Here is a 12,192-nt window from a genome sequence, read left to right as displayed (position 1 = left end):
ACACTAGAAATCTCAATAGTCTGTATATTTAAAAGACGGTTATTGGAAAGAATTTAGCAATTTTCACTTAGAATATCATGTACTAAGATTTTATTTGAGTAAAAAGAACTAATGAGCATCTTTAACAAAATTTTAATTTTATTTTCTTAAATTAGCATCACTTTGTGTCACAAATTAAAAATAATGTTATACATGTGTTCAAGAATGTTCTCTGTAAAAAAGTATTATGTAACAAATATGCTTCTTACCAAAACAAATATCCTTGAATTGAATATAAACTATACTTAACTGAAGAGCAAGGAATCCACTACAAGTGCATTTTACTAGAGAAACCCAAGTTTTGAATATTTTTATCAGCATAACATGAATGTCATGTACTCTTCCAAGAAAGAGGAATTATCTTAACAATATATCAAGTTAATAAATATATCAAGTTGATAAATGTGCATGTTGCTACCTATTTTAAGCCCAGAACAATTAAAAGGGCCAACCAGATATGAGAGACATAAACAAAGATTAAGCTCCACAGTTTGAATATGTGTCTAACATAAAGAATAATAAATCAATTGTTTGGTACAAACCAGGAACGTGACCCTGGAGAACTGCCTGACAAAAAGCAGGGTGGTATCATTCATTCCTTCAAGTCACATGCTCAACTTTCATTTCCCTTCCTGAGCCTCTAGTGTCCTTCAGCTCCCACCCCTCAAGTTCTGCTCTAGGCCAGCTGGAGATTCTCAAAGGAATTGTTGATGCCCAAGCTAAGAGCATCGGTGTTAATCTTTCTGATTGTTTAACATCAACTCCGTATGGTGTTGCTCATGTTTGAGAAATATACAGAGAAGACGGCTCACAGCCTAAGAAAGGAAAACAGCAGAAGAAATCTTAACAAACTTTCTTTCTCTCTTAGTGCTCAATTACCTGTGGCAAAGGAATGCAGTCCCGCGTTATCCAGTGCATGCATAAGATCACAGGAAGACACGGAAATGAATGTTTTTCATCAGAAAAACCTGCAGCGTACAGGCCATGTCACCTTCAGCCTTGCAATGAGAAGATTAATGTAAATACAATAACATCACCCAGACTGGGTAAGCCGACCAACACGTAGGTAGTTTTAGTAAGAGAAATGCCTGCGACTTTTCCTATTTTGCATATAACTTTAAAATCTGAGAGGTATGCTAGTTACGTAGCTCTATCTGGATCTGTTTAAATATGGTTCAGTCTAAATGGCCTTGTGGGTAAAACAAAGTCCTAAACTATTTGATTCCTGAAGATGTTCACTAAGAACCAGGTCCTGGAAATACAATCTTGGGCACATGACACTGGAAGTCGTAAAGGATTAGAGAATGGAACAAAGTTTTAATTTCAGAGCAGACCCATGACAGAATGGACAGTGAGGTTGTAGTATATCTCCATGGTTAATAGATTTCCATGTGATCCTGGAAACAAATTATCTTTTGGAGAGTCATGAAATTTTAAAAAGAACTTTCGTGAAGAATGGGTGTATAAATCCATACCATTGAACAAAAAGTATTTTGATGATCATCTTGGAAGACTGAATAATATATTTTCAGATACTACTGGTATTTTGATACTTATGTAGTTTTATGCCATGAAATACTTTCACATTTATGCTCAATTCATGTTATTTGATCTGAACTACCACCAAGTATGTATTTTATATAGATATAGCCAGTACATATTTAATAAATACTAATGAATGAACGAGGCTTTCTTTCTGTGACAATTAGTGGCTTTTAACAGCACTCCTACCTGCTGCTAGTGGGCTAATTTATGCTTCACATCTTTAGTTTTAAGTTTTATAATCTACAGGAGACCAATTTTAATCATACAGAATAATATTACCAAAAAACAAGATTTATCATATGTACTTTTTGAAGCATAAGATTCAGTGAAATGGAAAAGTTTGACTCTTCATGGAAATATAAAAATGCTCTTTTCCAAGCCAAATAATTAACATTTCTAAGAAATAATCATTGCACATAGAATAAGACTAATTAAAACAAAATTTAGCAATCCTAAAGCAGATGCGCCCAAACCATGTATTCAGTGACTGCATAATCCTTTTCTCTAGTAATTACTGTAAGTCCAACTATCATTTGTCAGAAAATAATGGATTGAGAGAAGAATTTAGAATTTCATCCAGGGATATTGCTCAGTGGCACAGCACATCCCTGGCAAGCATAAGGTCCTGAGTTCAATTCCCAGGACCAAACAAATAAATAAATAATTTCACTAAAATTGCATTTTCAGTCTTTATTATTTCTTTAAGGTATACCCAAATCGTGGAAGTAAAATGGTTGAAAAATCTCAGATTTTATTTTTTTTTTCATTTTTATCGGTACCAGGGATCGAACTCACGACTGCCTGCTTGCAAGGCAGGCGCTTATGCCGCTGAGCTAAATCCCCAGACCCAAAATCTCAGATTTTTAAAAGTAAAATACTGAGCTGAATAATAGTAAAAGTAAGAAACGCAGCAAGACTGACTCAACATACATGACAGAATACACTGTTCCTTCTGAAACATCAGGGTCAAATCCGCAAGATAATTTTCTATATCAGAGTGTCATTTTGAACACTGTATAGCTGTAAATTTCAATCATTTGTGATGAACAACTTTGATTTTTACACACTTGCTGTGCAAAAACCCAGGAATGTGAAATAAGTGTGAGCATATTTTTATTTTTCCATTTCTTTGTAATTTCACTCAGCAGTACTAATAAATTTGCATTTTTATGAAGGTGGTTATATTGAATACATTTTTTTCTTTTTTAATCTTCTCTAACAAAATACAAAAGGAGATTAACTGAAGGATATTGAAGTTTAGCAATATCACACATTGAATCCGAGGTACCTAATTTTAGTAATGTTCAGTATTGCTGAAAAGTTCAAGCCAAGATCTCCTCTGAGAGTTAGGAGAAACCCTTACCTGTGGTCCTCTGTAAAAATCAAAAGAAAGTTAAGTGCTGCCAGCAGAATGACACAGGGTGGGGAGAGGGGACAATGGGAGGACACCAACCAATGAAATTAGAGGAAGGCAAACCTGCCATTCAGTGTCCAGCACCTAGGACAAGTTTTGATGAAATGTGAACTCCAAACAGCCTAGGTGGCTGTGGCCCTGAAATATTGCTGTTGATTGCAGATTTCATACCTTTTCTTTTGGATTGGCTTTACTCATTCCTGTGGCTTTCTTGCAGTGTTCTATGTTCCGGCTTCTTCATTTTTCTGAGGTCTCCACTATAGTTTCAGCTTTACTCACAATTTCTATCACAGTTCCACTATATTCATTTCACTTCACTTCACTCAGACACTGTTCCCTTAGGGGCATACTACCTGGCCTCCCAAGCCTTCTTCTGAAATCTGGATGGAAGCCTTCCTGACCCCACAACTTTTGCATTCTGCATGCCTATGAAACCAACACCTTGTAGATGATACCAAAGTATCATCTTGTTTTTGTTTTTCTTTTTTTTTTTTTTCATTTTTATCAGTACCAGGGATCAAACTCACAACTGCCTGCTTGCAAGGCAGGCACTTATGCCGCTGAGCTAAATCCCCAGCTCTTGATACCAAAGTCTTTCACCAACTGCAGCAGTATCCAGCCCTTGAATCATGGCTGGCTGGCTTCTGAATGCCTATATGTCTGAGGACTATAAATTGGTTATTGTGAAATCAGTACCATGAGTTGCATTTTCCTTCTCCAACAGGATATCCTGTGGCACTTTTCTTAATGACAACTCTTTTACTTTGCAACTTTGTGTCTACGGGAAAGGTAGACTAGAAAGAAGAATACTGATTACTGTGATGCCTTTAAGCTATATTTTCAATTGTCCTATGACAAAGTACTTCTTAATATTAATCATTTTAGCAAACACGTTCTCCTCTATTTCGTCTTTTCTGAAAGTTGCTTTGTGCCAAAGCTGAAAACTTTTGACACGGACTTTTTCCCCCCTTTTTCTCATAGTATATTACACTAAAACCAACAAGGAATAACCATGTCACAGCACGAACATTGGACTGCCTTTTAATTTTTCTTCTTGATTAATTAGTCTGCTGTGCTAAGTCTCAGTCTCCCACAAAGTTTCAGAACATGAAGAAAAATGTAGACACATTTTCTACCAAAGCACAACACACATTTGTTGGAACCCAACTGCCAGTGACCTTATTTCCAATGAAACTTTAGTTTAGTTTATCAGCATTTAGTTTAAGTTTAGTTTATCAGCATTTTGGTGTTTTGAGCTCTGACTAGAATCTCCTTTAAGCTTGGCTTAAGGCATTCTAAAATTTCTCTAGCTGGCATCTCTTAAACCTTTCGAAATACCTCTCACAAACCAGTTCCAAAGGTTTCTGAACCACTTGGTCAGATAATAAGTCACAGCAATGACCCAATTCTCTGCTACCAAAACCCTGTCTTATTACTTTCTTACCACTTGCATAAAATATCTGACACCTATAATTTAAAGTAGGAGAAGTTTATTTTGGTACAGATTGCAGAGTTTTTAGTCCATAGTTAGTTGATTCCACGGTAGAATGGCTTGGCAAAAGGATGTAGCAGAGGGGAAGCTGTTTATCTCCTGGCTTTGGGAAAGCATTCAGTCAACAGAGGAGCAGAGAAGAGAAATATGACCTTCTAGGTTATGTCCCTAGTGTCTCACCTTTCCAACCAGGATCCATTTCCCAAGAGCAAGTCAACTAAAATGCCCCTATAATTCAATTAACTTCCAAAGGTACCACTATTTGTGCATGCATTTTAGGAGAACATTTAGCTGTACACAATAACAATAAGTAAAGATATTGCTTATTTACTGTACTCCTGGGTTTCTGTATATGTATATGATTTTTTTGTTCTTATATTCCAGGAGGTTATATAAATGAATCAAAATAAGTGCACAAAATACCAACATTTGAATCACTAAAATCTTGTTTCTGCTAATGACAGCTCTGATATCCGTAGGTATTTTAAATCTATGTGCTCTGTTTTACAGCTGCTCTGACTTTCAAATGCCTGGGAGATCAGTGGCCAGTATACTGTCGAGTGATACGTGAGAAGAATCTGTGTCAGGACATGCGGTGGTATCAGCGTTGCTGTGAGACCTGCAGGGACTTCTATGCTCAAAAGCTACAGCGAAAGAGCTGACCTCTGGCCTGCTGGCTCACAGCTCTTTGTGTTACAGTATTTATAAACACACACACTAGCGTGATTTTCAGACCAAATATTATCAGATTACATATAATTTAATCAAATTAATTTATTTTTTGCCTGTCAAACATCCCATGTGGTGTTTTGGTTATACAGACATTTTGATCTATGCTATAAGGCTTCATAAATAATTTTATATGAATGAATAAGTTGGTTCTAATAACCTAATTACAATAAAAAGGAACAAAAAGCGATCATTAGACTTTTTTTTTTGGTTTAAGTTAGGGCTGTCTCTAAGGTGCTACTTTCTCTCCACCAATACCATTGAGTTATCCAGTATATATACTACCTTAGCATTATAGTTTAGTTACACATGGAGGAATATTTTGGGTTTTTGTTATTTTGTTTTTTGGTGTCCTGCTGCAGAATTAGCCCATTTTCTGTAATCTGCAGGAGATGTGTAAACATAACAAACCTCATAGTGTTGAACAGAATTTTAGAGAATGTATTATGAATTTGATTAAGATTTAGGGACATCCGTGGAAAAATTCTACTGTAATTTTAACCTTGTTTTTATAATGAAAAAGTCAAACAGAGACTTTGATCATGTTCATGAACCTGTACTTGAACACAAGTATTGTAACAATGAAACACTGTAATGATTTACACTGAATCACCATGGCACTGTTGATATAGTGTAGAGAAACTGTTATAGAAATGGTAACATCCTACAAAAATGTGTATTATGTTAACATGTTGTCATTAGATTTTAGTACTTTAAATATTTTGAACAAAGAAAACATTGCTCCATCATCCATATTTTGTATCTGTTTAGCAGATTTATGAAACAGTATAGTACATAGATTGCAAATTATGAAATTTACTAAATACTTTTAAGCCTTTTTCCTAGGTATAGGGAAGCACAAAGGGGGATGATATTGTGGTAGTTTCATTGTATTACTTTCCTTTTAAAATTAAAAAGTTTTACAATTCTGTGAAATGTTCGAAAGCCAACTTAAATTTTTTTTCCTGTGAGAAGATATTGTATGTGATTCACATGATTTCTTAGACTTTTTTTTTTCAATAAAATATGTGAAACTTCCTTTCGGGAGCTGCTTCTTTAGAGGTCTCTCACATTTCCCTGGGTTGGCAAGAAAAGACACTGTCTGCTTTTGTTCCACATTATCTTCTAAAGAATGTTTGTATAGTGAACCATCATGCAAAATAATGTTTCTCTGAAACAAAGGCAAAGGTGCTTAGTTCTTATTAAAAAATTTTCAGGTTTCTCTTTTATAATTCACTGCATGTACAGATATCACCTGACTGTTTTCATTGTACCCGGTATAAAATGTGCTCAGAGAACCAGTACAAAAAAATACAGATTCTCTGAGCACTGAGATTGCTGTAATAAAGTCCTTTGTCTGTAACCCAGGAGCCTTGGGTCTTTTGTTCTAAAAACATAACAGGGAAACTTAATAATTTGAATGTGTAGTAAAATCTTAGCGTTTTCACAGTGTTTGACACTTTACTCAGTAATGGCTTAACCATTTTAATTTATTAATTTGGAGTAATTTTGTTTTTAAATTATTCATTCATATATAAATCTTTTAATTACAGTGATATAAGATTAGCCTATATCCCCACATCTAGTGAAAAATGGTGAGTGAATAGGAGTAAAAACATAAATGAAATAATAAGAGGAGACGTTCCCAATTCGATCCCTTGGCTTTTGAATCTATGAATTTCAGTAGAAATAGCACCGCACATTGGTCAATGATTCAGGAAATACACATCTTACATTTAAAATGTTACCTCGGACCACCCAGTGCATTCCAGAACTAAGTCTGTTTTTAAACATCATCACATCACTCTATTAATCTGCTTCAGGCTAATTGAGAGGATGGTGAGAGATTCACAAGAGCACCACCCACTGCCACATTTTGTTTGCTATTAAATTCTCCGGATGGAAATAACATTATGTGGAATACTAAGAGTAAATGAGATAATTGTTAAGTAATGCTTTTGACAAAAGCATTGCATGTTGAAAAGGCAAATCCACACTTATAGTGACTGTGTCTGTGAAAACAAGCCACTGGCTCTTTTATGATGGAACCTTGCCTAATGTAGTCAACCTACAAGCAAGGTGAGCTAAAACCACTTTCCTAAGAGTACTGCTAAATTAAAAGTATATTTTGTCTCTTATCATTAGTTTGAATCCTCAGCTAGGTTGACCTTGGTGAATGGAAGGCCATGTTGAAGACTCCATGGATAATTTCCATCCCCCACAGCACTTTGTTTGTGCATGAGCCCATTGGTCAGAAATATAGGTGACTGGTGTGAGAGAATGACGAGCACCTATAGGTCTCATCATTTTATCCGTCTAATAATTGCTGTCCTTATGTCCTGAGGGTGCTATTGGTGAGCAGTTAAATGAAGTATAAGTATGTAACTTACTCAAGAAGGTCAGTCTACGTACTCCTTACCTGTAGCTTCCTTGTCCATGATTTGTAAATTATGGTGCTTACAAGTCCTTGCCAAAACAGCCAACCTATTATCCATAGCCAAAGAATTACTGTATTTCATTATCTCCAACCATTTTTTTTCAGACAAAGTGAATAACCTGATGCACAGTCTTTCTAATTGAAATAATTTTCCTTACTACTCTCATGTAAGGCCATCTCCATCTGTGGAGCTGTAGATCTACAGCTTTCTGCTCCTCATGGTGCTAGTCTATTGTGAAAAATGATTAGCAGCCTGGGCCCAGATGTTTTCTATTCCAGTCAATTGTTTACAAGAAATGTTCTGTGAGACCTGAGGTGTGGGTTGAGCCAGAGGAGACAATGCAGCAGTAGGAGGTTTAGAAGTGAGAGACAGTTCCTCATGGAATTTATGTTTGCCTTCAAAATGTGCCCGAGACTGATCTTGTACCCTTGATGATTAGGGTATTGTTCTGCTCTTTGCATGGTTATATCACACATCACTCAATTTATAATGACCTAGCCCATATTTCATGGAATTGGGAGATCAAGGATGAAACAATAAGCGTTCAGAAAGATTGAGTAGCAAGCAAAGTATTTATTTGTAGAGAAATGTCAACCTTTGCTCTGATATCCCGTATATCTCACTATGACTTACCAGTGTGAGCCTGTCAGAGCTCCATAGTGGACCATTATGCACCACTAATTTTTCCAAGTGCTACCTTACCTGCTGTGCCATCCAGCCCAAATAATAGTTGCATCATTTGCAGGTGTGACCTCAGACTCTCCTCTTGTTCTGTGCTCTGCACAGAAGTAGAAGTGTTGGGAGTATTCCTTCATCAATTTTAGAAAACAGAATTTTCAAACGAAGCATACATTTGAGTTAGCAGTCCAGTTGGACCGTATGCTTCGTCCTTAGGATTGACAAGAGTTACAATCTTGTCCTTCCTTTATCTTAGAAGGCAGATTTCAGTATGTCACAGAATCCTAGAAATTTTACCAAAGTGTGATGTTTCTAAGTCTTTAGTAATTTAATTCGTACTCATTGGCACACATGAACCTTATTAGGGAGTCTAGGGAATGTTATTAGCTCTTGCTTCCTATTCAGCAGGTCCAACCAACATGACGTCATCCATGTAATAGAGCACTACAATCTCCAATGCAGTGTAGCAGAGATCACGGATTTTGTGAATTAGAGAACTGATATGACCTTAAGGTCAGATACAAAAGTAATTTCTAGATTAAATGGCCATTGATAATTTTTTACTAAGGTGTGGATTTAAAATTGTTCTGTCATCCACCTTGTATAGATTCTTTTGCTCTGGTAATATATCTAGAAGCTCAGTCAAAGTTGGAGCCACCATTTGATTGTGGTTAACCAAATAACTTTCCAAAATTCATCTACTCTTCAGGACAGAAAAAAAAAAAAAAATTACCACACTTGCATCCTTCTGGTCCTTGATGGTAGAACACATTCTAAAATTCTTGCAGTAATGCAGTATTGATTCATCTTCTAAGTTCAGGAATCAGACAGTTTGAGGTCCTTCACTGCCATTATAACTGCAATAGACTCAATTCCACAATCACGAGGAGACTGAGTGGGGCGGGTGGTAGTTCTGTCAGTGTCAGACTATGTATGTGGCAAATATACCTTGTAGAACCAGGACAACGTCTGTGAGTAGGTGTATTCAGAGATTCTTGGGGCCACTATGAGACAGATTTATGTCACAACTTGGTGAAATTATCTGACTTCAGTAATCTCTTCCCCTGACTATGATGCTACAATGACATTTTGATGTTTTCACAAATTCTTATCAGTTCAGTGTCAGTAACTGTATAAACACCAAAAAGACTGATTAGTTGCTTCTCACTGAAACACAGTTTTCTTGCATGAAAATTCCTTCTGGAGAAATCCGGAAGATAGATTGACAGGATGAATTTTGAATGGTGTATACTGATCCCACCCCAAAGAGAACTGGCCTCACTTTTATTCAATGATGTGTGGGTCTGTGAAGTAGCTCTCTATGGAAACTGAACAAGAGTGCACAGTTCTCTGGGTGGTGATTTGTCTTCACCAAGCACAAAGATATAATGCTACTACAGATCAAGCAAGGCTTTAGTATAATACTCCTATATTTCAATTCAGGGGATTCCTTAATCAATCAGCCAATGCTAAAAACTTTTGCAGGTAAACCATTCCTGTCATAGTCCATTTGCAACAAAACACACTTTGAAGTTCATAAACAGAAATGTATCACAGTTCTAGAAGTTCAAATCAGGAGATTTGGGATCTATTTTTCAGAGGCAGTGCCTTCTAAATGTGTCTTCATGAGATGGCAAGCACAAGGAAATCCCTAAAAAGATGTAAGGATGCTAATCCTCTGTCTTTGTGACATAATCACCTCCTAAAATCTCCATCTCTTACTATGGTAACGTGTATTAAGCTCCACCTTATGACACTTAACATTTAGACTACAGCAATTCCCTTTACCATTTTGATTCTCTTGTCCTTTGTCTGTGTGCCAATTATAAACATATGGCCTCTGTAGTTAAATTCTGACATTGAGTTCCTACACATTAAAGTTGCATTATCCTCACGAGATTCAAGAGGCTCAGTTTCATAGCAGTATTTTCCAATATCATTCCAATATCAATAGAGTTCTCTAAAGATTCCTATACATACATTGTCTTCATATACATTGTGTTCAACAATGTATTATTTAGAGCCTTGGTGAAGGGTCGCTAACAGATAATTATGTGAGCACATCTATTACATTAAAAATATTTCTAAATGTTCTTATGCCTTCCTGTATAATGCATTAGAGCTAGGAAGGTCTGGCATCTCAACTTTGTACAGCATAGGACACCATTTGTTCTAGTTTTCTATCATGTTAAAATTATATACCAGCACATGGAATCCAGAATTTCTGGATTCAGTCTCCCCAGTACACTAGTATCAAAACTTTCAGGCTAATCCCAACATTTTTTTCTACCTTAATCTAACACCCTTAAGGAACACCCCTATTCAGTCAATATGAATTAGTAAAATCTTGTAATTATTTGGCATGTATGATAACACCTCACAAATCACAATTTTTACTTGTTATTCTTGGATATTCTGGTACTGAGTCCAGATACAGATTTAGAAAATATAACAATTGACCAGGGTGTGCTTGGCAATTATAAACATATGGCCTCTTAGTTAAATTCTGACATTGAGTTCCTACACATTAAAGTTGCATTATCCTCACGAGATTCTTAGCAGGATTAATAGTGGTTAATTAATAACTCAGGAATCTTAGCAGTGATTAATAGTGGTTAATTAAGATAGTCATGGAAGGTTTCTAGTTTTAAACCTGCCCTGGACGTGTGAATTTCAATTCATTATCTTATTAGTTTCTTTTTATTAGTTTTTCAACATTTGGAAGCAACTAATTCATCCCATAGTCATTTGCCTATTTGATTCAATAAATTATAATGCAACAGATACTCAGTAATTCTGTGTCTTACCTTCTACAGGAATTGTACTTCAAGTGACTATATGAGAGAATTTAAGTAACAATATAGTCATATCATTCCATGGATGACTAAGGTTTGAATTCTGTAAATCTAGTTATGTCAGTAAACAAATTTCCAATTCCATTTTTAAACTTCTATTCCATGGAAACACTTTCACTACTGATAATTACAGCTCAATGAGTAGAGCTGTGTTAGTGATTGTGTTCATTGTAGGACGTTAGTGCGTGTGCATGACACATCTTAATTCTGTCCCCAACCCCTCCCTCCATCTCTTGGGTCATTTTAATTTGCAAAAGATTTATCTCCACAAATCTATTTCATTTTTTTGATGAATTTTTACTCCAGATCACAAACAGAAGAAGGTGACAGAGAATATAGCTGGCTTTTAAAGTACAGATAACCAAGATGCCTTTAACATTTGGAGTATTTTTAGATTACTTTATAGCAGACACTTGAAATCTACTTTTACGTGCTCTTAAAGTAACTGTAAATAGTTTTAGTACTTACTATATGCTTAACTTTCTGTTAATCGCTTTACCTAACAAATCTCTCAAAAATTTTGTTGTTATAGCCTGTATCCAGATGCCCTCCCACCAAGCCTTACATGTTCATCTCATTAAGTGGGGCTTTTCTGAGAGAGCTGGATCTACAGTGTGTGAAAGTGACATGAATTAAAGGTTTAATAACTGAATTAGCCTGCTGATTGGTTTAGCATAGTTTTAGACGTGGGTAATGGGAAGCTCTCCCTGGGCATGGGTAACATCACCCAAAAGACTTGTAATTTGGATGAAACAAAAGGGAAAGGGAGATTTGCCATGTGCTGCCACCTGCTCCTGCTTCGCTGTCCCTAAAATATTTTTTCCCGGCAATGCCCCACTGACATGGTGTTCCACCTTGGAACCAGCTGACTATGGACTGAAAGCACTATAAACTGTAAGCTGAAATAAACCTTTCCTATTCTAACTTGGGGTGATTGGGTATTTGTGTCAGCAAAGCAACCAGAAACTGTATAGGATACTGTTAATTAATGTTTTCAGTTTT

At 36.0% G+C, this 12,192-nt stretch overlaps 1 protein-coding gene across 3 annotated transcripts in view; it reads left to right on the top strand.

The window, feature by feature from the left end:
* Positions 1 to 6,582, top strand: part of Adamts19 (ADAM metallopeptidase with thrombospondin type 1 motif 19) — a 234,747-nt gene extending 228,165 nt beyond the window's left edge. For all 3 annotated transcript variants that reach the window (XM_063232406.1, XM_063232408.1, XM_063232407.1), the window contains 2 exons: positions 908 to 1,085; positions 5,001 to 6,582. In XM_063232406.1, coding sequence (XP_063088476.1) covers positions 908 to 1,085; positions 5,001 to 5,152 — 330 coding nt within the window. In that variant the 3' untranslated portion in view covers positions 5,153 to 6,582. The remainder of the gene's footprint in view (positions 1 to 907; positions 1,086 to 5,000) is intronic.
* Positions 6,583 to 12,192: the final 5,610 nt, after the last annotated feature.

The sequence above is a fragment of the Cavia porcellus genome, unplaced genomic scaffold, assembly GCF_034190915.1.
Source record: "Cavia porcellus strain 051 isolate PalLab524CR breed Dunkin Hartley unplaced genomic scaffold, mCavPor4.1 scaffold_21, whole genome shotgun sequence".
NCBI classification, from domain to species: domain Eukaryota; kingdom Metazoa; phylum Chordata; class Mammalia; order Rodentia; family Caviidae; genus Cavia; species Cavia porcellus.
This window is presented reverse-complemented; position numbering and strand designations above follow the sequence as displayed.